Source organism: Oryzias latipes, chromosome 4, assembly GCF_053564925.1.
Source record: "Oryzias latipes strain Hd-rR chromosome 4, Olatipes_Hd-rR_3.1".
Classification (NCBI taxonomy): Eukaryota; Metazoa; Chordata; class Actinopteri; order Beloniformes; family Adrianichthyidae; genus Oryzias; species Oryzias latipes.
Genome location: NC_136240.1, coordinates 32,997,672 through 33,025,446, shown reverse-complemented (window position 1 = coordinate 33,025,446; position 27,775 = coordinate 32,997,672). Strand labels below are relative to the sequence as shown.

Genomic DNA, 27,775 nt, shown 5'->3' with positions numbered 1-27,775 from the left:
TTGGGTTACCAAAAAGAAAATGTCCAGTCACATTTTTTTAAATCCATCTAAAACTACATTTCCCAGGGCCCCGCCCCTTCACTGAAAGGGCCCAACTGTCCTCTATAGATACCGACAGGAGTTCATTCGGTGGTCTGCAGTGGTTGAGACATATTCAGGTTCAGAAATGTCCTCGACAGAAGACACGTGGATTGGTCCCAGTCAGGATGTTTGGCATTTTTCACATGCTGCTTATATGCTACAGGTAAGGGATGATTTGATATATTTTAAAATGCTCGTTTCAGTGCACTAAAGAATTTTGATCTGAATCCTGACCTTGAGGTTTCCCTCTGTGTGTTTATATAGAAAACAATCCTGACAGTTGAATAAAACCAAGATGGGAACATATGATGCAACTAAAATGTTACCACAATCCACATGACACATATTTCTTTCTATTTCAAAACTGATCAAACATTTAAGATGCATAAATACAGAAACATTGTCTGCAAGATGTTTCACAAAGCTGAATAAAAAATAAACGTATTGATCCCAAGAAAAATCCAATCAATAAAACTGATTTATAGACACAAAACCAGAGAAATGTGCAGCTTCTATTGTGACATGTTGGAACAGCGCCCCCTGTCGTCCACTCCCCCCTACTGCGCATGTCCTCTGCTCGGATCAATGTTCAGCTAAGGCTATAGGGTTTGTTTGTTTGTTTGCTGCTTTGAGCCTGATTGGGGTTGAACTTGGACTGACCACGCCCCCCGCGGGTTCATAAATTGCAGGTGTCGGAACCGGACCTGGAGCAGGAAGGAGAACCGTGCAGAACATGGAACCGCTCATCCCGGGGTGGAAGCTAGACCAGCGGACGGCGGTGCAGCTGACGGCCGCCGCGTGCGGGGCGGGGGCTCTGGTGGTGCTGCTGCGGACCGTCAGCCGCCGCCGGGCCGCGAGGGACAAGATCCAGCGAGCCCGAACCCGCAGGACCGAGAGCCTGCAGCGGGCGGAGCAGGAGGTGCAGCGGTACCGGCAGGCGGTGAGGAGCCACGTGCAGACTGGAAGTTCCGGTTAAACGGGCGCGTTGTTAGAAAAATAGTTGCCGTTAGAACGACCTGAGAATGGATCAATACACGAACCGAACTTTAAACCCGAATCATTATGTAATCTGGGATTTGTTTGTTTTTTTAAATCTGATGACTCTGTTTTATTGGGAAAAACAGCTCAAATGTTAAAACTGTGTCATAAATGATGTTTACAGCTTGAAGTTGAACAGTTAATAAAAATAATTTATTTCTGCAGTTTTGAAGAAAGATAATTAATTAAAACAGAATAAATAATCAAAGAGAGAGAGAGAGAAAAAGGAAAGTGAAGTGAGAATTTCTGACTTCTTTTTCTTAGGAATTTAGAATTTTTGGGTTTAATTTCAAAATTCTATCTTTCTTTCTTTAAAAAATGTCTAACTTTTGTATTTAATTTCAGAAGTGGGACTTTTTCTTTAAGGTACTTTGAAGTTTGATATAAAACTTTTTTTCTTTAAAGAATTTTAAATTCTTGACTTTAATCTGAATATTTTGACTTTTTTTACTTAAAGAAATGTTGAATTTATTCTAAGATATCTTACATTTTTCTTTAAAGAATTTTGAGGTTTTGACTCTAATCTCTAAATTATAACTTTTTTCTTTAAAGCAAACTTTTTCCAGCGAGGGCTTCATGATGTTTCCATTTTGTGATCGGGGGCCGGGGTCAGTTTTCAAACAGAAAAGGTGTGACAGTCGCAGGGGGGCCTGAATGTAAACTGAAAGCCACACATAACCAAATATCAAAAACCCAATCTGACATTAAATAATCCTTTCTGGATTCTTCACAAAATATATATATATATATATATATAATAATCAGCAAATATGTAATAACACTCTTTATGAAACCAGTAAAAACAAATAACCCTCTCTGGGTTCTTTACATAAAAAGTCAGGAAATATATAACAGGATTTTAGATTTTAGAAAATCAATAATAACCAAATAAATGTCTGTGGGTTGGTCACAGAAATAAAGCTTCTGTTGTCCATGCACAATCTAAGGTAAATGTTCAACTTCAGTTGTAGAGCAGAATCTCATAAATGACTCAGTCTTTAAATGTCTTTTAGGTTTTTGTATTCTTTCCTTATAATCCAGTTTGGGAGGTTTCCAGGAGGTTAGCCTTGTAGAAACCACTGTTTGTTTTCTCTGATCAACTTCCTAAGGTAAATACCTGCATTCTGGATCAATGTTTGCCTTACCCATGTTAGAGTTCTATGACTGGGGCAAAGTGAGGTTGTAGCAGCAACATTTTTAGCTTGGCTTACACTTCAATTCAAACGAGATTAGATTAGATAAAATAACTTAAGTTATCTCACAATGGGGAAATCTTTATGGGAAAGCTTTATTGATGTGAGGAAACGATACCTTTCCCTTTGAACCTAGAATTTTATCTTTTATCTTTACGTTTTTACGTGAATGACAAAAATCAGACTTTTTCTCAGAATTATGACTCTAATTTCAGAAGTTCTGATTTCTGAGAAACAACTAAAATTCTGTCATTAAAATCTGAATTCTTTCTAGAAAAGGTCAGGATTTTTTAATTGTCTTGTCTTTCCCTGTGACCCTCACCCTCTTTCACACATTTGTGACAACAAACCCAAAGGCAAACTTTATCTTTTTATACAAATAAAATGTTTATTTTGAAGAAACTTTAAAGAGTTTTTAATAGAAATGTGTGATGACAAACGTAGAGGCAATTTCTTTTAAATAATAAATTTTACTTTTTAGTTTATTTTCATGAAAAATAATCTTTTTGGATGATATAAGTGATGACAAATGCAGAGGCTAACTTTTTTCTTTTTAAATAAACTTTTTTATTTTGGTTGATTTTAAGAAGGTGAAGCTTTTCTGGAGACATCATTCTTACATTTTTATGACTTTTTTTGTTGTTGTTGCTGATCCTGCAGCATCCATCTTCCAGCTCTGCGTTGATCTCCTCCTCCTCCTCCCTGGTGAAGCTGACAGATCATTTGCATAAAGGCTCCCTGACTCCAGAGGAAGTCTTTTACTTCTACATGGAAAAGGTCTATAAACACCATAAAGACACACATTTGGGATGTATTTTATAATAACATTACCTGTTTTGTTTTTTTAACTAACTGTTAGAACGGAGACATCAGATTTGTCTGTGATAGACATATTTTTTCAGGACGTCTGTGTTTTCATGTCCACAGACTCTGGCTGCACACAAGAAGCTGAACTGCTGCAGCGAAATCCTGCCGGAGAGCTTTGACCAGCTGAAGACTCTTGCGTCCAACAAGGACGGCCTCCTGTACGGCGTTCCCGTCAGCATTAAGGAGAATCTAGAATATAAGGTGGTTCAGGGATGATCCCCACCCCAGCTGACCTCTGATGGTCATCTGCATAGAAGGTTTTCCTGATGGCACGCTGGGTCTGCTGCTCTGACTGACCCTCGTTCCTTTGATTGCCTCCACACCAAGGATCACGACACTTCCTGTGGGGTGGTTGTTAATCTGGACCGACCAGCCAAGAGGCACAGTGTCATTGTTGAAGTTCTGAAGAGACAAGGAGCCGTCCCCTTCGTGAAAACCAACCTGCCCCAGGCTCTCTTAAGGTGACAGAACCAAGAACTCCCAGAAACTTTGTAAAAAAAAACCCAATCATTTTTCTATTTGCTTTGAACGTTTTATCTGTTTCCTCGTTGCAGCTACGACTGCAGTAACCCCATCTACGGACAGACGTTGAACCCGCATAACCTCCAGAAGACCAGTGGAGGCTCCTCCGGTGGGGAGGGGGCTCTCATCGGTGCTGGGGGCTCACTCCTTGGTATCGGCAGTGACATCGGGGGCAGCATCCGGATTCCAGCTTCATTCTGTGGGATCTGCGGCTTTAAGCCAACGTCGGGTCGGCTGAGGTGTGTCTGTAGTTTCATGGAACGTGACCATGTGGTTTTTTATTTCATTTTATGAGTACGTCTTTTTATGTCCCGGTCAGTTTACAGGGATTAGTTCCCATTTACCGAGGGCAAAAGTCTGGTAAGTAGTCGTAAAGCGTTTGTTCAGTGTGTGGAGCGGCTGATCTCATCCCTTTGTGTGTTGTGGGTTATCAGTGCCGTCCTCTCCCGGACCCATGGCGAGAGACGTGGACAGCCTGGTTCTGTGCATGCGGGCCCTTCTCTGCGATCACATGTTTGCCCTGGACCCCACGGTGCCGCCGTTACCCTTTAACGATCAGGTTCATCCTTCACTCTGAATTTATATCATGACCTGGTGTAGAAACTCAAGCTTTTATAGGATCCCAAATGCATAAATTGATGATCAGCGGGAGCAAAAAGCAATCAAATAAATCAAACTTTTTTTTCCCACAATCAATATTTTTAATTGATGCACAAATACATACAGTATTTGTGCAAATATGTCTATTTATAATCTGGAGCAAATATAATTATAATGTCAAAAAGATATAAACGTTTATTTATTTTTGAATTAGCTTTTGAATTATAATTATAATAGATTTTATTTATTTTTACTGTCTTTTTTTTCTCTTGTTTTTTTATTTTGCTTAAAATAATTAAACCAACCAATCAATCAATATTGATGACTTTCAGGTTAAGTCAGAACTATTTCAGACTAGATATGCTAAAGAGTTCACTGCCTTGTGAGTCCAGAACAGATGGAAAAAGCACCAAGATGTTCAAAACGTTTCAACTAGTAAAATATTAAACAAGTTTGCCTTTTTTTTGATGCTTAACTGTAGAATTTCGACCAAACAGACGACTTCTACACAGCAGAGGGAGCAGGTTTGACCTTCTATTCCAAAACTCAGCTTTTCAATTCAAACACTTCCCAGCAGCTGTGAGAAAGCACGGCGGTGGAAGTATGATCATATGTAGGTTTTTTGTTTTTGTTGCTCTTAAGCAGCCAAAGTGAGTCAGTTTCTGTTCTAGCTCCAGTCTAGTGTTGTAAAACAGAATCACAGCTTGTGTTTTAACAGCTCTTGGAAAGTCCCATAATGCTTTGCTCTGTCTGGTGTGCAGATCTACCAGAGCTCCAGACCTCTGACCATTGGATTCCTGGAAAACGACGGCTACACTGAAGGTTCTCCCGCCATGGTCCGCAGCGTCAGAGAGGTGAAGGCTCTGCTGGAGCAGGCGGGCCACACGGTGAGACACCTGCACACACGCCATGAACATGAAACGCACGGAAGCATGTGTTTACACGCCCCTTTACTCTGCAGCTGGTGCCCTTCTGTCCTCCGAGGATCAGTCAGGTTTTGCCTGAGCTCTTGCTGAAGGGTGTGTTTGCAGATGGAGCCACCAGCATGCTGCGAAAACTGTGAGTTTCTCCTCCCAAGAGAATTCAAACAAAAGAGACTTTTGAAAGGACAAACTCTAAAATCTTTGTTCAAACAGCAAGATCGATTTTTTTTCCAAATGATTTCTTAGATTGAACTTCTTCTAAAGCAGTGGTCCCCAACCCCCAGGCCGTGGACCGGTACCGGTCCGTGAGCCCATTGGTACTGGGCCTCAGACAGAAAAAGAGAATGCATACTTTAACTCCAATTATACCATGGTCCGGTTGAATACTCGATTCTGATTGGCTGCTGGGTATGCGTTAAAACCTGATAACCGCACGGTGAAAAAAGAAGTTCCGGTCGGCTAGCTTAAATGATTTGTATCACTGCGCCGGCTTCTGTAAAACAACCTTTTGCTTCATCATCTGGGCAAAAACAAGCGGTAAGCGATTAACTTTCCCTCTGAATTGATGCTTTATTCAACCCATCGGGACGATGAGCCTATATATATCGCCGAATCTTGACTGCAGCGGTGGTGCTGCGTGACGCGGACTATATGTTACGTGATGCGGCGCGATGCGCCGCATCACGTAACATATAGTACGCTGTTTATGAGAAAAGTGATCCAAATCGGAAAAAAAAACAAGAATTAAGGACTAAAACCTGGTTAATATGTATTGCTTTTGTAAGTGACCATGGTATAAGCGGGTTAATGGCCTTCGAAGTGTGCGGTTACTACTTTTTAACGCACTTCGCGGAAGCAACCGTCCTCCGCTTCGCGTCGGACGGTTCAGGCTTCCACGGCGTGCGTTAAAAAGTAGTAACCGCACACTTCGTCGGCCATTAACCCTTACTTATTTCTGTAAAATAAAACTGTAAAGGCAGGTCAAACATTAAACTGTTTAAGCAAAGATGATGATGTCTGTGAAGGAGAGCAAAGAGAGCGCACCGACTTTTAAAAAAAACATCAGCATTTGATGTTTTTCTGAAACTTTGAAATAGAACCTCACCACAAATTCACAATTTCAAGTATCTATTCTTGAAATGTTGAAAATTACAAATACCAAAAGCTCCATGTTTATTGTTCCAGAAAATTGGTGAATTGCTGAAAACCTCAGACTAAAGCCTGAAGGTGTCTTAAGCTGCGTTCACAACCAACAAATTTGCATCAAACTTTATTTTTGTTGTTGTAACCTCTTTCCTTCCTTTTTCAAATCTCTTGCTTTTTGCAGCGCCACATATTGTTCTTAATCTGTCCTGCTTGGATTAAATAAAATTACAATTCAAAAAAGAAAAACCTTAAACTTTTGATGTAATCCAAATCTTAGTAAAGACATTTGTGTCTTTGGTAGTATAAAATACATTGGACAATTATTATTATTTCGATATTTATGTATTTTATACAGAACAAATGTGTGAAAACGAATGTTTTTTTTTAACATTCATAAGTTTCCCGTTAATTAAACTGTCAGTTTCTTTTTTCAGTATTGCACGGTCTTTAGCGGTAGTCCAGTTTTATTTTGTAAAAATGACAAAAAATTCTTTTACAGTGCATAAATACATACATGTTTTATTCTGATCTATTGGGTCACCTGTATTTTTATTTATTTATTTTAATTTGTCTGGAAATCTCTTCTTCCAACAGACCTCCAGCCTGGCAGCTTTCACCTCAGCTGTTTCACCAAACCAAACCGTCTTCATCTCCCTCCTTGTTCCTGATCTCATCCTTCTTTGCTTCCTCAGAGCATCCTCCTTTCTGACCTCTGTGGATCCTCCTCTTCCTCCTGCTGCTCTCCACAGCCCACATCTGCTGCTCCTCCATGCTGAGCTCCTCCGTCAGACCTCTGCCTCTTTGCTCCCGTCATGCCAAACTCCGCTCAGACATCTTCTCCTGTATTCTTCCGTTTCTTTCAGGGAGGGGGGGCCCATCGACCCCTGCCTGGCCCCACAGATTCGTCTGTACAGTCTCCCGCTGTGGCTGAAGAAGACCTTGTCCTTCCTCCTCAAGCCTTTTGTGAGTCTCTCTCTGGGCGTCAGGCGTTGTGTGGTTGGTGTCCAAAAACACGTTTCCGTTTCTCCTTCTGCAGACGCCTCGTCTTCCTGCCGTGCTCAGAGCTCTGTCTGGGATCAGGTGAGAGCAGATCCGTCTTCTGAAGTTCGGTCTAACAGATGAACTGAAGGGGAGTCCTCGCGTCTTCTGATTGGAACTTTTCTTCCAGTTGCGTTTCAGATCTGTGGGAGCATCATGCAGCTGTTGAGGTCAGTTTCCAGGAACTTCTGCCTCCGTCAGGCAGGAAACTTCAAAAGTCTTTCTCCGTAACAGGACTACATTTCTGAGACCATCGCTGCTTGGAGGAGATCCAACCTGGATGTGCTGCTGTGCCCCGTGCTTGGACCAGCCTTCAACTTCCTCTACTGTGGAAGATTTTCAGGTACGTCAAAGGAGCGAGAAAAAAAAAATTCTTAGATTTCGGCCAGAATCCAGCACTTTTCTAGTTTTTGATGATCCAGTTTATTATTTTTAGCATAACTAATGAGACGTTTTCCTCCAAAGGAGGTATCAGCTACACCATGATCTACAATCTCCTGAACTTCCCTGCCGGCGTGGTCCCCGTCTCCAGAGTGACGGCGGCGGACGAGGAGAACCTTAAACTCTACAAAGGGAACTTCCAGGACTATATGGACAAGCTCCTCCCACAGGTGACACACAAGAACAACAACAGGAACCACGTTTATTTATAGACAACAATTCTTTGAAGGTTTCCTTCCTCCCAAAGTTATAAAATAGTAAAAGACTAAATGATTCCAAATGCAAAACTGTTGATTTCAAAGATTCTTACATGTATGTTCACCTGAGAGTCTTTTGATGCTGTGAGGGAAGGATAACATTAACTCAAGCCTCCGTAGTATCAGACACCCACATGTTTCTAGTGGATAGTCTGGTTTTCTTCTGACCTGGAGCTTCCTTTGTCCACAGGAAGAGAATCAGAGCAGCTTCACACAAGATGTCTAAAGAGCTACGTTCACAACGGGCTCGGAAACGGGCGCTCGAGCCACCACTGTCAATCAAAAGACGATTTAAAAGCACGTAAATGCTCGTTTTAGGCGCCTGCGTTCAAAACTCGCGTTCACACAAGTTTTTAAGTCCATTTTTGGACTCTACGTACAAAAAGCGGGGCCATTGAACGAGCATCAAAGGTTAAACCAGGTTGAACTTTACCCAATCAGGAACCACGTTTCACACCAAGCCTCTTCAGACTGTAGGAACATGGATTGGTATCACGTAGCGGCAGTCCAGTTCTAAAGCCACGTACAAAAACCCACGTTCTTGAACGCGCCACGCATGCCCGGTGTGTACGTAGCACAAGATGATATCTGCACAGAGGTCTCCTACACATCTACTTTGGATATTTTTAGACTACTATTAATGTTTTTAAAACAATGTTTTAAAATATTTACTAAATATAAAATAAATGCTGCGATTTTAAAATTTGTTTTATTTGTTCACGGACTCATAATCAGAAAATTCTACGTTCCAAGAAGTAGCAATCATTTCTACAGCACATTCATCCAGAAGAACTAGAACCGCAGCATCATTTGTCAACCATCTCACAAATAAAAACCCAAATTTGGACATTTTAAATACAATAATCCCTTCAAATAACGATGCATACAGCCACAGGTGCAGCAACCTCAGCTAAATATACTTGAACAGTCACTTTCACCATTGGGATCCAGTTTTTAGACCCCATCAGATCGTCCTTAGCCTTTCAGGATCTTTACAGTGTGTGAATGTGTGTGTGAAAGTGTGTGTGACGGGGTGAATGGGTCTGTGACTGTAAAGCGCTTTGGGCCTAGTAGGTAGAAAAGCGCTATTTAAGTATACGCCATTTACAATTTACAAAAACTGTCTTCCATTGCATTTTCAAAAGTTGAAAAGATGGCATCTAAAGCTCACAAAACCACCATTAATGATGCCTCTATATTATTCTTTATTTAATTTACTCTAACCCTCCTAGAGAAAAATGTCAACTTGTTTACCATGTATTAGCTGTGGGAAGTCAACGACGATGTGTGTGTGTGTGTATGAATCGTTGTCTATGGGATGCAGAATGCATATATCTATTTATATAGCTGTAATTGCAGAAATAGCCATTATTTAAATATATAATAAAGATGCCCAGATGCTGCTAAGATTTGAAACAATCAACCAGCCTTTATTTATATGCGAATTTGTGAATATATTGGATAGTTTTGTTTTTTTATTGTTATTTTGTTTTTACAATGATACTTTTCTTAATGCCTCCAACAGTAAATATTTTCTGTTGCTTTTAATTTTCTTCTGTTCAAACTGTTAACCCTAAAATGTATGCAATGAAATCAAAATAATGTTTTTGCACATTTCTTTTGGAAGTAATCTAAATTTTTTCATTTCTAACTTGAATCGTCTGTCATAAGCCTGTTTTCCTGCAGAGCTTCCTAGTTTGGCCAGCAGGTGGCAGCAGACTGGTTTGCTTGTGTCAGCCGCTGAGTGACAGGAGTGTGTCTGTGTTCAGGCTGCGAGGGGGGGCCAGGGCCTACCCGTGGGGGTGCAGTGTGTGGCGCTCCCGTGGCAGGATGAACTGTGTCTGCGCTTCATGAAGGAGGTGGAGCAGCTGGTGGCGCAGAGCGGAAAGTAGCGGTCCTGGGGATCCGAGGTGGGGTCACGTCTCTGACCTTTTGTGCGTCGGCCATGACGGTTAATACCTCCTTAAAGAAACCTTTGATTAGAACAAACAACCTCGACTAACTGAAAATTGCTGTCCAGAAAAATTCTAGTTGTCATTTATTCTTAAAGTTTTAGCTAATATATTCATGGAGTTGATTCTTTTATAATGTATAACAATGATTAGACATGTTTAATCTTTAACAATATGCCTTTTTTTCATGCTTTGAGTTTTTTAATGTGGGCCCTGATTGGGGCTCAATAAATGATAACCTCCTCCTGACTGGCAGAAGTGCAGATCTGTGGTCTGTAGAGGACATTTCTAAAGCTGAATATCTCCCAACCGCTGAATATACCAGTGAATGATCTCCATTTGGGACTTTCCAGTGGTACCAAACATGAAGGGGTGGTGCGCTGTAGTTTTTAGAGGATTTTGGTAGTAAGGAGGATCCCAGGAATTGAATAAAACTGGATTATGGTTTACGTAGACCAGAGAAAAACACATAAAATAACTGAAAAATAAACTTTTATGAGTGAAATGTTTGTAAACCTGCCATTAAAAATGGGATTTCTGTAGAAAAGTTGCTTCTTTTCTTTATCTACAACCCTGTAATGTTCCAAACTCTTATTTTTTTGGTGAATTTTGCTCGTTTCCCTTGCATCTTGAAGTCTGCTGTGAGGTTTCCTGACCTCCTCCACCTCGCGAAGGCAGATCATTTTCATTCACACTCACAGGGGCCGCTGCATCGACGCCAGAGCAGGAAACAGAAAAGAGATCAGGGGGGCCTAATGACACATGGCGCCTCCATCTGCACGGCCAGCACACCGTGTTGTGGTATTGTGATTACCCCGCGCTATTGTAAATATGTGTTTCTGTTTGCTTTGCATGAATTTACATACGTGTGGAACGCTCCTGCAATGAGAAACCATTAGAGACGATGTGCGCTTTTCCCATCACAGCCTGATCTTTCCGCCGCCGTCCACCTGAATGGGAATGTGCCGGAGCACGCCGCGGAAGAAGGAGTGCACATTAGCGGAGCTGGAATTGAGAGGTTGTTCTTCGCATTATCGGCAGCACAGAGAGAGTGCGACTCTGGCTGTGCCACTCAGTCAGGGAGCATTAAGCCTTAAGAGCCAATGAAGAAACTCGGGTCTTCAGAGCCAACTTGACATTGTTCATAAACCCCTCAGGATTTCAGACAGAAGTTATGACACGCTCGCACATCCTCCGCCTCGCACCGGCGTGAGAAATACATACAACTGTTCGGGCTATTTTAGACGTTAAAGCTAAATTATTCATCTTGTTTTATTATATTACAGGAAAAATGTGAAATTGGCGTTTAAACCTTTAGAAAATCTTCTGGAATGAAATTTATTTTTGCATAAATGAAAATGACTCCTAAGATGTAGTGGACTGCGGTGCGTTTGAGGACTGACATGGAAAAAGGATCATTTCTTTTTCATAGTTTGGTTAAAAAGGGGGCAAAATCCTACGTAAGTTTTTAGAAAAATGTAACTTGTAGGAGGAATTAGGGAAAGTTTTTGCTTTTTTCTGTTCTTTGTTGCTTTACTTTGACCCTTTTATAAAAACTTCTGTTTTTAAACTATTTCTAAGTTTAAATGTATTTTTAACTTACATACAGATAAAAACAAATATATTCAAGAGTTTGATAAAAAAAATCATAAATAATGGATATTTTCCAGATGAGCAGTCTCTTTAAAGTCACTGTGTCTCTTAGAGATGTTTGTAGTTTAAATCTTACCGACTGTTTGTTTGGCCAGGATATTTATTTTGGGAAATTAACGGAAAAACTGAAACAATAAACAGGGAGAAGCTAAGCTTTCCCTGTTAGAATTTCACAATGAGACAATTATCATGTTTTATTATTTATTCAATCAAGTATTGATTTATTTTTCAAATTCAAAACCCAATTTAAATGGTTATAAACCTCTTTATTTTTCTAACCTAGTGATATTAACCTGACAAAGATGGAATAAAGTCTATGAACCTTTGCAGTGAATTCAAATTAAAAGCAGTTTTTTTTTTAAATCAGATCAATTCATAGTTTGATTCAATATTGATTCATCTTTTTTTAAGCCCATTACCACTCTGATTATAACCCTGATGAACATTTGTTACCACTGGCTTCAGCAGTGCCCTGCTCATAGGCACTCAAGCTGAACAGCTTTAAAAAAAAAAAGTCAATCTAAAACATCTTTGATCTTGAGGTGAATGGATGATGTTTGGGTTTCGACCCTCTTTCTAATGTTTATATGCGGATTCTTTGAACATAAATAAACCTTCAGATGGACGACATTTATAGGGATCTGAGGCAAAACACTGAAACTCCCATCACTGCATGAAGGCAAAGTTCAGTCATGCAGTTAATGAGCTCAGTAAAGGATCATGTCTGTGAGGAAAGTGGTGCAGTTTGGAGCCATCTGACCGTCCGTCCATGCATTTCCCTTTTGAAGTTGCGACGTTGCTGGAGCCTATCCCAGCTACTGTTGGGCGAAGTCTGGGTTTTTACCTCGGACAGGTGTCACCGACCCGACCAGCAGTCCTAAAATGATATCGAGGCAAATGCCGGAAAAGGTTCCGTGACGGAGCATCATGGAACCGTGTGAACTCCGGCACGTTCAGGAACCTTTTACTCTGAAAAAGACGAGGATTTCAGGCCTCAAAACTTTCAGGACAGCATCAGCCACAGAGTTGATAAAGTAGCGTTTGTGTCGTCAGACGCCTCCAGCCAAACCCGCGGGCTGAGCTATTCTTCTGCTGTAACGTCTCATTGGTAAGAGCAGAAAAGACCTCATTTACAGGAAACCATCAGATCAGGTACTTTAAAAACCATCCAAACTCACTCGGACCCTTCCAGGTGCCAACAAACAAAACACCTCGAAATCACCACAACTAAACTAGGATGATTCTGTCTTAATGTCCCATTTCAGGGACCAAGGAGCCCATGGTCCTAATGGCAGTGTGGAATTGAACACGGTAATGTTTTGGCGCGGCGGGGTCCCTGCCTCTCAGATGATGCGAGTGACGGGTTCATCCTGCAGCCGCAGACACCTCCAGCAGACATCAGTGGCAGCTTTTACGTCTCTGGTCCATTTCATCTGCCGTTAGAAGCAGCAGAGACGGCCCGCTGGGGGGGACTTCTTCAGGGAGGGGGGGTCAGATTAACAGGCAGCTGATACAGGTGTGCAGGAGTGATCAGGCGGCAGCTCTGTCCGTATAGCAAGCTCCGTACTTTTTCAGATGAGGCCAGAATGACAAAGCGTGCAGCGGTTTCCCTGTGACAGGATTAACTGGCAGCTCCGTGTGATTTCCTCCGATTCTGTGACTCAACAATTCGGTGATCCTCGTTCTATCGGCTTTAAAGACCCCTATCCCAAGTTTCAAATGCTTACCGTTCGGACAGGATTCATTCTTTTCTCCCCCCCTGTTTTTTTTTTTTTTTTTTTGCTGCATTTGGTTGTTCTCCAGCCCCCACATCCTCTCTTTTTTTTTTGCACATCTGCTGGGTTTGGGTTTTCCTTTCTTCACTCCAGCGCCTTGCTTGGCCCGGGGCCCCTTATACCCAAATTGGTTTACATTGGAGAGATAAATGCTGTGCAAATGCGCTTAAACACATACAGTAAAAATTGCAGACAGTGCGTGTCAGGATTATCACCCGAGTCAGGGGGAAAAAGGAGAGCGCCTCGGTGGCACAAAGCCGGGGAGCCGGAGTGAAGCCTGCAGATACAGTCCGTCTCATCCACTCCTCAGAAGAAAGAGAGCAGGATTTAGCATTTGCATGCCAGTCTGTAATTCCTGGCATTATAGAAGTTCTCGCCAACAGTCAAACTCCTGCGGTATTGTGAAAGTATTGTTTCACACGGGTGAGCAAACTGTGGAGTTACACTTCGGAGGAGGTCTTTTAGTGCTGCAGGGAGACCACCCTTTAAGCCGTCAACACCAGAATTATGGAGGAAGAACTCTGTCAGGACCACCACAGAAAGAAAGAAAAAAAATGAAGAGAAACTCCTCACAGTTATTCATCATTGACTGGAACTGGACAGAATGAGTGTCACATATAGAAAGAAAATGGTTTACTTCCGGTTCCAACCGAATTAAAGCAATTCAGTCGCCATTCTTCCACGATACAGACGTCGCCATGTTGGAGCCAGTTGACGTTAAGTCATGGTAACTACTGGCGCGAGATAGAAGTGAGCTTATTGGAAGGCCACACCCCTACCACTTGAAAGCAGGCTACACAAATGCTGTGTCCGAATTCCTTCACCACTCACTACATAGTGCACTATAGGGAACGTTTGCCATTTTCTAGTGTTGCCTGAATCTACAATTCCAAAATCAAGTGCCCTAGAAATGTACCAGAAGTGAAAAACCAGTGTAGATTGGTGAATATAGACCACAATGCATTGTGTCTGATCAATTTTTTTACCAAAATAAATTATTTAAATGCATTTTTTTAGTAAACATTCAACGTTTTTATCTTCAGAACTCAGTAAATTCATGATTGATTGTCGCAAAAAGCTCATATCAATTCGATTTTAAATTCCCGAATTTGATGACGTCATATTCGTCATTAAAAAATAAAGAAAAGTAGTGACCATAGTGTCCGAGTTGCTTTTAAAATCCAGGGCACTAGATAGTCCCACAAAATATTGTTTTTTAGTAGTTGGTGGTTAGGGTGGGAATTCAGACATAGCCAAAAAAATTGTTCTGATTGCTCTGTTTATAACTTAATCAACTTGAACTACAGATGAAAATATCATGAAAAACAAGAGGATTCACAAGAAAATCTAAAGCAAAAAAAAATAAAGGTATCGGAGGGAGAATGGTTGATCAGACCAATAGAATATTTATCCCATCCAATCCACTTTATTAATATGGCACATTTCTCAAACTGGCAGTTTCCAAAGTGCTGTACAGTGACCAAAAACCAGACAAAAGATTGCCAAACAAAATAAAAACAAAGTACACCAGTAAAATGGATAAAAAATAAAATAAAAATAAAAACAAGATAAAGACACAGATAAAAACTGATAAAAACACAGATAAATACAGATAAAAATACAGATAAAAACACAGGGCCACACAACTCATGCGGTGTTAAAAGCTAGAGAGTAAAAATGCGTTTTAAGACGGGATTTAAAACACTCCACAGAGGGCGCTGTTCTGACATGCAATGGCAGAGCGTTCCACAGCTTAGGGCCAACAACAGAGAACGCTCTGTCTCCCCTAGTTTTGAGCCTCGTCATGGGCTCCACAAGCTGGAGCTGGCCCCGTATTTTGGAGCCAGGCCATGTAGAGCTTTAAAAACAAACAATACAATTTTAAAATTAATCCTAAAATTAACAGGAAGCCAGTGCAAAGACGCAAGAATAGGTGTAATGTGCTCATATTTTTGGATTCCTGTTAAAAGTCGTGCAGCGGAGTTCTGGACTAACTGCAACCGGGAAAGTGCCTTATGGGGAACCCCAGTGTAAAGTGCATTGCAGTAGTCCAGTCGTGAAGAGATAAAAGCGTGCACGACCTGCTCAAAAATATGAAAAGATAAAAAGGGTTTAACTTTAGATTAAAGCCGCAAATGATAAAAACTTGATTTTAAAACGCCATTCATCTGTTTATCAAATTTAAAATCACTGTCCACGATGACCAAGGTTGGTGACCGTGGGCCTCACGTGATGCTGAACGGGCTCCAAGTCAAGATTGGCTTTGGGTCCAAATATCATGACCTCTGTTTTCTCCTCATTAAGTTTTAAGGTGGTTTTTCTACACTATTTTTTTGTTTAACTTCACATGATTTGATTTTTCTGTTCTGGAGTGATGACTTCCAAACAAAATGAAAACAAATGTAAGTAAATGTACCATAGAAAAACCTCAATACTTTTAGGTTTTGAACTTTTGCCGCTAATAGAGTTTTTTGGGCCCATTTCTTATTGATGAGCAAGGGCCAGAAAGTCCTAGTTTACCATAAGAATTTTTTTTTTTTTATATTTTGTGGCCGTTGAGCCATTTATTTATAAAATATAGCTTTATAATATATAATAATACATCCTTTCAAAACAAAATACACGCTGTGTGAAAAGAGATTATCCTGCTGCAGCAGATTTAGCTGAATTATAAATGGTTTAAAGTTAAATCAAACACGACATTTTCTGTCACAATTCAGATGCATCTTCATCCTTTTAAGACTACCTTTGCTTCTGAACAGCAACTAGACCCTGTTATGCAGCAGACGACAAGAACGTGAAATTTAAATTTATACTACGCTGTGAGTTGTATTTTGACATTTTGTTGTTTTAATGTATTATTGTATTTCAACTGAACAAGCTCTTGGTCATTTTCTTTGTGTACATTAAGATTTTAGATCAAATTCGTCTCAACTAAAGCAAACTTCTTACAATGACATTTTACAGTCGCTTGATTTAACATTATCAGTACAATCTTCTTTTGGCCCTTCCAATTTTCAACCTTTAGAGGGCGCTAAGCAGGTAAACGTTACCGTTTTGCTCAGAAGAAGTAGCTTCATGAACCCTTTGTGAAGCTCAGACTATGTGGTGCAGTGGTTAGCGCTCTCACCTGCCAGTGAGAATGATCTAGTTCAAATCCCAGCTGAGACCCTTCTGTTTGTAAGTTGTGTTTTTTTCCCACACTCCAAAAACATGCTTCATAAATTGATTGATATTTGATATTCGTTTGTGTGATCGTGTGGCCCAGCAAAGAAGGTGAATGGACGGACGAATCTTGCTGTTCCACCTTTGTAGTTCTGACTTTTATTTCTTTTATAGTCTTCTTTAGGTCTAGTCAAATGAATATGTGAGTTCTTTTTAACCCTTGTGCTATCTTAAATGACCCCACTCTTACATTGACGTGTTCTTCCTACCATGACAAAGGTGGATAAAGGTGGAAAGATTTCTTGTAATCCATGGACACCAGTGAAGATCACAAATCATTAAAGAAAAAAGGTTCAGCGCACTGTCTAGTGGGTCTAGATGACCCAACTCCCAATGTTAAAGTGCCTAGGATAGCACAAGGGTGAAATAGTCAGCATCTTTTTTCAAAGCTGAAGAGCCACACAAAGCTCACGAGACCCCTGAATGACCCAATCCGTTTGTAAAAAGGCACAACAATAAAGAGGATTTTTGTGCCTTCTTTTTGCCATTCAGTCTTTTTGAGGCCTTCATATCGACCCATCAGTTGCAACAAAAATGTCTGTTAAGATTACATCCAGGTGGGGGTGGAGCTGAGGCAGGTGTGGAGGAAGATACATCACCTGCTAAATCCTGCACATATGCACAAGTGCCTGTGCAGGTGAAACAGAAGAACCGTGGAGAAAATCGTCTGTTTTGTTTCTTCCTTCCCACCTGCTGCTGCTTTTTCCCCCTGAGGGCACTAAACTCTTGTCGCTGTCTGCTGGCATCAGTGTAAACCCGCTCCACACGCTTTACTATGTAGATGCGGGCCTCCCCGAAAGACCCCTCTGTTCTCATCGCCGCAGCCTGCCCCCCTCCCTTCCAATGGACGCAGACCCCCAACAGAAAGCACAGAAATCACAGCCCACCATTCAATCATTGTTTTTCCCCCTCTCTAACCCCCTTTATGGTCCCACTAAAGGTTTTAACGGGGCAGAGAAGGAGGGCTGTCACTGAGGAAACTTAGCCCATTGATGAGGTGACAGGAGCTGCCAGAATATGATCCTAATCCTGTTTCCAGCATTCTTTTAGCCTGCTGGCATCGCAATTCCTCCACACATTCTCTGAGCTGTCAACTAGGAAAATCCCTCTAATAGCGCATTGCCCAGATACACATCAAAGAGCTCCTGGAAACCCTTCAGCGGCTTAGCTGCCATAGACACACTCGCATTCCCATCGGCGAGCTCTCCTGACTGACGCTCAGCATCCAGATGTTCCCCACAAAATGACCCAACTCTCAAAGCCAGTGGGGGGGACAAAGCATTTTTATGTTTGCACCTTCAAAGCTTTTTTAGGCCACTCCCCTTCTGTGATTTGTTGGTGAAGCTTCACCACTTTTATGGACGCGACGTGCAAACAGGTGTCTGAACTTTGCTGACTCCACAAACCCCTTTCACTTCTGCTTTATCTGGTTCTATTCTTACTTAATCCATCGATATCCAAACCAAAGGTAATCTTCTTATGGCGAGGCATTCTGTTTCGGTGCAGCCAAACGGCGGCTGACAGTGTGGGGGGAGGATGCTGGGGAGCAACCAGTGTGAGAGGAGTGGGTGGATCTGAGGCTCTTTACAGCCTGACACTTTGCTTCACTCATTTCATGTAGGATTAGTTCTTCTGCTGCAGGGGGGGGGGGGGGGGGGGGTTGCAGGTTCTATACGTGGCGTGTAAACCTCCCAGCTGAGGACGGTCGACCCCCTGCATCTAAATTATTTACGGATCATCAAGGTGTCTTCAGCGAGCCCGAATTAAATCTTCACAAAAGAGCTGAAATCAGAACGTTTCATGTTACTCTGAGTGACGAAGGCTGGATCCTCCCGTGTTTTTGTAAAACATGTAAGAAACATTTTTTTCCCATTGAGAATCAGGAGAAGACTAAATAAAATAAAAAAACCTGCCATTTGTGATATAGAAAATATACCGGGCTAAAGCTGGAACCTGCATATAGCTCCAATGTTGCTCGCCTCATTTTTGTTGCACTGCTAATATAAGCTTCTGGGTTTTAAGGGGCTGTAAGCCAGCTGGAGAGAGTGTAAACAAAGTGTTGATGGGAAACGTGGGCAGGCTTACTCCACGCCAACAGCTCTGCAGAAACTACGTCCTAGAAAACGACAGTTTTTTGTTTTGGGGGTGTCGTGGAACGCTTTGAAAACCGATCAAAAAAGGTGATCGAAGTGGGACTTTAGGACGTTTACACACATCCAATAAAGGACACTTTCACAAAAGATTCCCATGATTGATTTATTCTTTTGCATTGAACAGATAAATTACTCACATTTAAATCAATTAAGAAATACAGGTCTTTGATCTACATGATATAATACACAGTGACTCTGCCTTTTCCCAGCAGAAGCCACCGGATCAGGAAAAGTGTCGAGTTAAATTCAGCCCCTTTCTCGTCCTCGGATGTTCTCCTTCCCGTCTGTTTTTTTTTCTTTCCTGCAAAAATTCCTTCCAAGCTGCAGACAAAGCGAAGCGTTGCTGTGCAGGCAGGACTGTGGAAATCAACGCTGAGGCTTATTTACAAGCGCGCCTGTGGATTTCTGCAGATGGAGCTGCAGCTGTAAAGGAGTCGACCTTCACGTTTTCACATTCACCGCTCCTCAGAGGAGTGCTGGCATGCAGGGCTCACTTTGAGGAGGGGACTTTCTCCATGGAAAAAACTCAAAGGTTTTGTTGGTTAAATCCACGTTCTTGTGTTTCGTTAAAGTTCTGCCAGAACACGTGTGGTTTGTTAAGCGAGTGGGACGATGGTGACATCAAAGGGGAGCATCCAGAGATGGAGAACCTGAAGGTTCTGTTGGTGATGACATGACTCGGGTTTGGACGTTCTCTGCAGCCTGGCCGTCCCCGTGGCGGATGCTTTTAGGGCAGATTTCTGCAGGGACACACACGGACACTGGTCACAGATGGGGGGGAGTCGCCGCGGCCTCTAGAGGCCAAACAATCGGCTGGAGCCGCTTCAGTTGGGGAGCGTGTCCAATCCCAGCGAGGCTGCGTGCTGCTTGGCCCGCAGACGGAGGTTTTCGATGCTGGTGGTCTTGCTGTTGAGGCTCCCCGGCAGGCTGCCGGGTGCCGCCTGCAGCAGGGGGTTGTTCCACACCTGCTGGGCCTGCGACAAAGACTGGTAGTAGGACTGGCAGGGCAGCGAGCCCAGCGGGGAGGGCATGTTCATGCCCAGGTAGGGCAGGGAGGATGACGCGCTCATGTCAAAGGATGGGTAGTGCACCAGGTTGTTGGTGGCTGCCATGTGTTGCCGAAACTGCTCCTGCAGCCGGAAGAGGCTGAGGGGGGACGAAGCGTAGGAGTTGCTCTGCGCCAAGCCGCCGGTCAGGCTGCTGGAGGCCGGCAGGGCGGGGGAGCTCAGCGGCGATTCTGACGGACAGAAAAACAAAACGTCAGTTTTCACATTCAGCCTGAGGGCGTGTCTGCGCCAGACCAGGACTCAGCTGCTGTTCCTACCTGATGTGGGGCTGAGTCGCCTGCAGTTTGGAGAGCTGCTCCTCTGCTGAGCTGCCGTCTCCTCTTGCACCTCCTCCCTAAGCTTTGGCCTCACCTCCCCTCTTATTTCATCCTCCTCCCTGTCAGCGTTATCCTCCACCGCTGACTCGCCGTCTGACGGCTCCGGGGAGGTGACGTTGACTTCCACGCTCATCTCACCCGCTTGAGGCCGTGGCGCTGCCAGGCGCTCGGACTCGGAGTGACAGGACGAGGAGGATGATGGAGGAGGAGGAGTGCGAGACTCGGGAGCCAGCGTGGTGGCGGAGGCGGTCTCGGCTTTGGCGTCCTCTGTGGATCCCTCGGCAGCGGCAGACGCTTCTTTCTGCTTCTGGAGCTGTTCCTTTTGGAGGCTGCGCTGCTTCTTACGGAACTTTGCTCGCCGGTTCTTGAACCAGACCTGCCAGATAAAGCCGGGTCAGACGTCTTGATGGGACTCTCAGAACAGGTTCTGGTTAACCTTCACTGTCGTGTTTCAGTGAAGGGGTCTCCTTTACCTGCACGCGGGCCTCTGGGAGGTTCGTGCACATGGCCAGACGCTCCCGCATCACCACGTCAGGATAGTGCGTCTTCTGGAAGGTCTTCTCCAGAGCCTCCAGCTGCTGAGCCGTGAAGGCCGTGCGACTGCGCCGCTGCTTTCGGTGCTGGGAGCCATACCGGGCCTCAAGGATAATGTCTTGAAATGTGCAGCCGTTGAGAAACAAGAAACACCAACAGTTTAACTTAAAGGTCAACGACATCAGGTGAAAGGTCACATTTAAGGTTGAGAACATCAGCCAAATGAGAAACTGATTGTTACCAGCTAGTCTCTCTGCAAGGGTGAGCGCGTGCACGGAGGGCCTGTAGTCAGGCGCGTGCTGTGCCTGCTGCGCCGCCTGCTGGTGGAGATTATACATGGCGCTCAGGGAGTTCATGGCGTGCAGAGAGTAGCCGTTCACGCCGTAGTGCTGCATGCTCGGGCCGCTGTCTGCAGAGGAGAAGCTGCCGTTAGAGGATCCGCTCACCCAGGAGGAAAAACCAGCAGATGTTTACAGATGTTATCATTTTCTGACGTGACAGCAGGTGAAAGTCAGCCTGCAAAGGCCTTTTTTATTTCTGCATCTGATGAAATAATAAGCAATTCAAACATTTACATTTGTCTTACTGATGTTTTTTTTTATATCTGTATACAGATATAAAAAAAACATCATTCTGGGGAAATAAAGGTTATTTTGAAATTGATTTTATATATATATATATATATATATATATATATATATATATATATATATATATATATATATATATATATATATATATATATATATATATATATATATATATATATATATATATATATATATATATATATATGTGATGCTTTATTTAAAGATGTGTGATTTTTAAGCTCATTCCGACTATAAAGCTATTTTAATTTCAAATAATTTAGATGCAATTTTAATTTTTTTTAAATGTTGAAAACTAAAAAATAATCTCAAATAGAAAAAATTATAGACGTGATAGTCCTCTCCAAATTTTAAAATGAAATATAAAAAAAAATAATTCTTTTCTGGTTCATGAATTTTAAACGAAACTGAACTTTTTTGTTTTAAAATCAAACGTGTTTTATTGTCGTTTTCTTTTTGGTTAACGGATGCGCGCGCGTGCGGACCCGAGGCTGCTGGAGGGGGGTGGTAGTGTGACAGAATAAGATTTTCTTTCCCCCTCGCTGAGAGTTCAGCTCGAACCGGGCGTTACATCTGCGGCGGGGTGATCTGCAGGAGCCCGCAGGGCTGCGGAGACGTGCGGGAGCGCGCGGGGATCTCCATCCTCACGGTGCGGGTTCAACTCCACGTGACAGGAGACCCATCTCGAGCGCATGAATGACCCTCCTTACCTGTCCAATAATTCTGATCCTTTAACGACTTTATTCAATTAATCACATTATTATTTACTTTTTGTCTTGGTCCTGTTTTGTGAGGAAAATTTCAGACGCCTCGAGCTCATGGTTTAAGTCAAATTATGCAAATGAGCGTGAATTTAGAATTAGAAAGCTTTTGTGCTAAAGAGCGCCTGGAGGCTGAAGCTGCGCGCGCCTCCATTTATCACCATCAACAAACAATAATCGGAGATAATCAGGATAAATTAAAGAAGATTAACAAAAATGACAATCATTCAGACTAAGTTGGATCAATTAGCTGTTTAGAAGACAGACTTTGAACATAAAATCTTAATTTTCAGGCTCTCTTTCGGACGGATCTCAGTTTGTCAGCGTTCTCGCGCTTTTCATTTTTAAACCAATTTAAAGAAAAATCAGGACAGCAAATAATAACCATCAAAAATAAAGATTATAAAACTGCAGATTTTTGGACCGTTTCCTGCCAATTTTTTAATAAAAAGCCAACTTCCAGCCTGTGTGTAAAACTTCTCACCTGTTTACGCTGCAGCTTAGAAACCAGAAATTCGTCGCCACAGAAAGATTTGTTTTTCTTTCTTTTGTTTTTGTTTTTTTTGTCTTCTTGGATCACTTCTCCTTCAAAATCCTTCGGCAAACGTTCATGTTCCCGACTCCGGCTTCGCTTGTGTCTCCGTTCCGACAGAAATCCTCGGGATATTCCGCTGCGTGGTCCGCCTCCCGTCACTGTGGGTGTGGGAGGATGCCCAGCTGCCATCCATCGGCCTTTAAGGAGCTCCGGGTGGGGTCCACGGCGCGCGCACACGCTGCGTCTTTGCGCCAATCACAGCGCTGGTTTCCTTCTCACTCCTCCCTCCTTTCTGGATGACTGCTGGTCCCGAACCGCCGCTCCGGGCTGGAAAAGTTCAATTAAAACTCTCAATTATTTTAGTAGTGACGGGGTACAGGTTATGCCCAAATAAGGCTCCCGGAAGTGATTGAATGCTGGGGTTTTGGTCTTAAATAAAGTCACTTTTATTTTAGTCCAGTCAGAACGTCTATAACAGAAACTTCTTTAGTTAATCCGACCATAAAGTCGTTGGTCTATTATAGCTATTATTAGATTTATAACAAATGTGACGTTAATTTCAGCTCACAAACAGAATATTGACATCAAACGTGCGTTTTACCTCTGCGTCTCTATGCGCTCTGCATGGCAGAGTTTGGCCCGGCGGCTCCCGGGTTAATTCCGTGCTTTAATTTTATTTTGCCCGCATGTTTCGGCGGGAAAGCGGCAGAGATGGAGAGAGATGCAGGCTGGGCCGCTTTGCCTCCAGCAGCTTCCCGGCCCCGAGGGATTTAGGTTAGGATTGGGGAGACAAGACGCCATTTCACCCTCCAAAAATGTCTTAAAATGACTGCTGGTAAGAGGATTAAAACAATAATGCCCCTCTCTTCTCCTCACGTTTTTTTTTTTTTTTAAGAAAAGATTTCTTCTTGCGAAGAAAACCCGTTTAGGCTGGAATTAGGGGCAGCGAAAGTAGCCTTTTAATGTAAAGCTCGCATATATTTGTTGAATTTTCTTCCATTGAAATGGAGAGGGGGGGGGGGGGGGGTTCTGCGTTTGATGTTTGGTCTCATTCAACCACAGACTCCTGAAAAGATCGCAACTTCCATATAAATATTTATTCTCCTTTTTTATATCAAACACATAATTTTTAAAGAGACAGATGATTAGAGCAACAAGTAGTTTAAAAAATGATGGGATGGAAAAACAAACAAACACATTTGACACCTTTTGTCTCTTTGTTTCTAAACCCATTAAAGCGCACAGGATGTTCCTTCAGTTCCTCCGCAGGTCCGTTTTTACGCAGCGTCACGCGCGTGGATGTTCGCCACGGCCGCGAGGCTGCAGTCAGGTGTCAGGAGGCGCGTGCAGCGATTCTCTGCAGGTAAACTGCCAAAGCGCCGCTTCCCTCTATTAACTAATGAAATAATGATAAAACACTGGATTAAAAAAGTTTGCTTTTATTTTTCGTTTCACTTACAACAAATAATTTCTGATAAATTCCAACAAAATGAGCCACACATTCACTTTCACGTCACGCAGGCCTGAACTCCTGCGGGGATTTATTTCCGCAGTTCATCCAATTATTGAGCAAAAAAATCTGTCAAGAATAATTTCTAGATTACGCAACACTGCAGGTGATTCTTCCTCAGGTGAAAGGGGCGCGTTCTCTGTAAAGGACATGCGCACCTACAGCTGCGCAGGTGCAGGCTTCCCTGCAGCCACAGAGGATGTTCTGGTTTTGAAAAAGATGCTGGTTTTGCTTTCCTGATGCAAAGACTCAGTCTCAGTTTCTAAGTCAAAATGTTTTCAGGATTTGTTTTTATTTAAAAATCTAAAAGTTCTCAATTAATCTGAAACAGTAAACACCTGGATTATTTCTTTAGCCCGGCTGTTCAAGTTTTGGGTTACTTTCTGGAGCAATGCAATTTGTTTGGTTTTAACCCAATGTCTGCGTTTTTTCCCCCCTCCTGAGGTAAAATAACCCAACCAAAAGTTAGTCCCTGTTTAACCTTAAGGCCCGTACACACCGGGACGAATATTCGCCAGGCGTTATTCGCCAGCGTTTTTCGCCACGTTTTTTGTGTTCACACCCAGGCGATTTTCGCTGACGATGAGCCAAGTGAACATGCAATTTCATTCCCTGACATTAGATGGCGCTTAATGTAAACAGAAATACTCCTGTACACAAGGTGGCGCTGCGCAACTTTACGCTTCTTAAACTCGCTTTTTACTCAGAAGAAGAGAGCAAGTATTTACGCGCTTGTCAGAATAATACAAAGAAAACATGAATATTTCAAGCACCAGTAGCTCCAACTGGTACTTGGTTCGGGGATATTTTAGAAAGTCCGTCATTATTTCTTCGCGGCAGTGTAGACGCTACTTGACGTCTATCTTCTTCGCTGGTATGTGTGCTCAGCAAGGCAGTTTTGTGTTTGAGCGCCCCCAAGTTGTGTTTTACTGTAACTTCAGAAGCTCCAGACACGTGTGCAAAAGCGCCATTCTCATTGGTCGAATAGATTTCGACGCGATGCGTCGAAATAAAAAAAACGAACCCAAGGCGCTTTTTTTTGACGCTTTGACGCGTGGCGTTTTTTCGCGTCGGTGTGCACACTCTCATTGGTGCCCTTTGTTTAGTCACGAGGCGTTAAACGTCGGCGAAAATCGCCGGCGAAATTCGTCCCGGTGTGAACGGGCCTTTAGAGTTGGGTTAAAAACAACCCCAACGTTGGAATTTTTACTGTGTGGTCATTTATCCTTTAACCATTGTGCTATCTTAGATGACCCCACCCTTACATTGACGTGTTCTCCCTACCATGACAAAGGTGGATAAAGGTGGAAAGATTTCATGTAATCCATGGACACCAGTGAAGATCACAAATCATTGAAGAAAAAAGGTTCAGAGCACTGTCTAGTGGGTCTAGATGACCCAACTCCCAATGTGAAGGTGCCTAGGATAGCACAAGGGTTAAATAATCGGGATTTATAAATTATCGAGTTTCAATCAAAAAATGAGTTTACAAGAACAAAATAACTCCTAAAGAAAGCATTTTTATTCTTGCTTCAATCTGCTGTGTAACTTATTTTGTGGCTGATTTCCGCTCATTTTTCTGAACAGATGCCTCCGACGTTCACCTTCTCGGATAACGGCCCAATGCCAAATTCATCTCGGATTTCTGAGGATCATGAATTGTTTTCTTCCCTTTGGAGTTGGACTTCTCCTCCGATCTCAAACGGTATTTTCGCCCTCAGTCCTCCTCCAGAACTTCCATCCCAGCAGCAGGACATTGGCAGCCCGAATCAAGCAGAGACTTATCAGGCATTTAATCAGGTTGATTAACCGTGAATATTTGTAATTTTCCCCCTCCAGTGGCTCAACTCCAGGAGAAAGTTGATTTGGCTTTAAAGCCCATTAACTTCAATCATTAGCTTTTCTGTAACTTCCTGAAACCGTTTGTTTCAGACTGGCTCTCCGTTGCTCTTATTCAAGGTTAGCTTGTGCTCATTTGGATGAAATTAATCATTTTGATGCATGGCTCAGAATTGACTGCTTCTGTGGGACTTGTGTGACTGCAGTAACAAAGCGCCTTGCCATTGGCAATCCTTTGTATGAAAGGGGAATTCACCTTTAAAACAGACCTCACATGCTGTGGTTTTCAGATCTCTGTGGAATCCCACCTTTCTATCCCATAATAAAGTATTGACACCAAACTGGCTGGTTAAATCTGTGAGAGCTTTTTTCCTCCCAAAGGAGATAAATCACCTCTGTGAGGTTGTCATTTAGGTTGTCATCCTGCTTTGGTTCCTTCCAGGGATGGAACCAACCACCTCCTTGTTGCAACAAAAGTGACTTCAAGTCTGTGCTCCATGATGATCCAACGGTTCTCCAGAAAAAATATGACCTTCACATCTGTGCAGGATATAAAATTTCAGAGTCTTTGGTGGCAGAAAAACCAGCAGGCGCCAAACAAGGTATGAAAATAGAGTCAAGAATATGAAGGTCACGGAAAGGTTGACGCCATAAAACCACAAGGACTCAGCAGAAACGTCTGCTGTGATGGATTCTGATTCTATATTGTCTGAAGTTTAGATTTTTACCAAAAAGTAGAGGTCCTGCAAACGTCTTAACATCTTAGAAAAGAGTTTTTATTCAGGATAGAACGACCAGTTCAGGTTCATAGTTTCTACAGTTTGTTGTGAAAATTCGTCCTTCAGGTTCCTTCAAAAACCAGAGACTGCAAAACCCCCAAATCTCACCATTTTTGTCCTTCTACTTTAAATGACTTGTTTTAAGACAAGAAATGTTAAATATTTTGTTGGGTCATTTGTTCTTGAGAACATCTTAATTTAATCAATATCTCCAAAAAAAACAGGTAAAGTCAGAAGACCTGTGTTAAAGAATCTTATTTTCTGTCTTGCTAGAAAATGAATCTTATTAAGAGCGTTTATCAATTGCAAACTAATCTTTGTTTAAGAAAAGATGTTTTAGTGACTACAATTTTCTTCTTAAAGTAAGAATTCTTGGCAAAACCATTTTTCATTTCCAGATTTCTTTGCTTATTTGAAGAAAGTGAGTGAATGGGGTCCAAATTTTTGACTTATATCTGAGGGGTCTGGTTTTGCACAGTAGAAAGTATTATTTGACTCCCTATAGTTTTAAAAATAAACATATATTAAAATGTGTCATAGTCTCACTTTGAGATGATTTTAGTTTTGAAATAAGGTTAGCTGGACTGTTGTAATGCTAAAAATAGGACACATTTGGGTAAAAGTGTAAAAATATACCTGCTTTAGAGATATAAATCTCCTCTTTTGAGTTCATTTTAAGTCATAATTCCAATTGTCAGAGGAATATGTCTAAATATTAATCATTTTAAGATTTAATTTGGTCTTTAATCATCATAGAGCATTCTAATCTTCTCTTAGAACACATGTTCAGCTTCACATATCATTTCTGAGTAAAAATGGTCATAGCTTCTTAATAATTTCACCTCTCTATAAAAACCTCAACTGTCCAGGTGTGTCCAGGTGTGAGGCCGACCACCACCCGCTCAGCCATCCTCCTGCATCTCGCTAGTTAACCGCGGTTTCTCCTCTCTGCTCTGGCGGA

General features: G+C 42.3%; 2 protein-coding genes and 1 long non-coding RNA gene across 15 annotated transcripts in view; 1 reads left to right on the top strand and 2 right to left on the bottom strand.

Annotated features, from left to right (window-relative positions):
* Positions 1–154: 154 nt before the first annotated feature.
* faah (fatty acid amide hydrolase) lies at positions 155–26,494 on the top strand. 8 transcript variants are annotated; one of them, XR_013655634.1, is made up of 17 exons: positions 630–1,021; positions 2,973–3,089; positions 3,240–3,380; positions 3,507–3,640; positions 3,734–3,940; positions 4,021–4,061; positions 4,136–4,260; positions 5,063–5,188; positions 5,263–5,360; positions 7,234–7,333; positions 7,407–7,450; positions 7,539–7,578; positions 7,643–7,751; positions 7,874–8,019; positions 9,876–10,016; positions 25,784–25,901; positions 26,478–26,494. XR_013655634.1 is itself a non-coding variant. In XM_078946307.1 (16 exons), exons 2-16 carry the CDS (start codon positions 815–817, stop codon positions 9,996–9,998), a joined length of 1,758 nt encoding a protein of 585 aa, XP_078802433.1. In that variant the 5' UTR covers positions 155–244; positions 771–814; the 3' UTR covers positions 9,999–10,605. The 8 variants fall into 8 exon arrangements, 6 of the variants coding, with proteins under 6 accessions (XP_078802433.1, XP_023810312.1, XP_078802434.1 ...); XR_013655635.1 differs by lacking the exons at positions 25,784–25,901; positions 26,478–26,494 and adding exons at positions 10,760–10,883; positions 10,985–11,071; XM_078946307.1 differs by lacking the exons at positions 25,784–25,901; positions 26,478–26,494 and adding an exon at positions 155–244 and having other exon boundaries at positions 771–1,021; positions 9,876–10,605.
* dmbx1 (diencephalon/mesencephalon homeobox 1) lies at positions 18,954–22,880 on the bottom strand. 6 transcript variants are annotated; one of them, XM_011474436.4, is made up of 5 exons: positions 22,636–22,880; positions 21,024–21,191; positions 20,722–20,900; positions 20,189–20,624; positions 18,954–20,101 (listed from the first exon to the last, which is right to left on the bottom strand). In XM_011474436.4, the coding sequence occupies exons 2-5, from the start codon at positions 21,175–21,177 to the stop codon at positions 19,689–19,691; spliced, it is 1,182 nt and encodes a 393-aa protein (XP_011472738.1). In that variant the 5' UTR covers positions 21,178–21,191; positions 22,636–22,880; the 3' UTR covers positions 18,954–19,688. The 6 variants fall into 6 exon arrangements, with proteins under 6 accessions (XP_011472738.1, XP_078801528.1, XP_023809603.1 ...); XM_078945402.1 differs by having other exon boundaries at positions 21,024–21,187; positions 22,636–22,790; XM_023953835.2 differs by having other exon boundaries at positions 20,722–20,916; positions 21,025–21,191; positions 22,636–22,781.
* The window catches only part of LOC144991950 (uncharacterized), a 30,231-nt gene continuing 25,335 nt past the window's right edge, over positions 22,880–27,775 (bottom strand). Inside the window, exon 3 of the long non-coding RNA XR_013655636.1 lies at positions 22,880–23,013. This is a non-coding gene — a long non-coding RNA (uncharacterized LOC144991950). The remainder of the gene's footprint in view (positions 23,014–27,775) is intronic.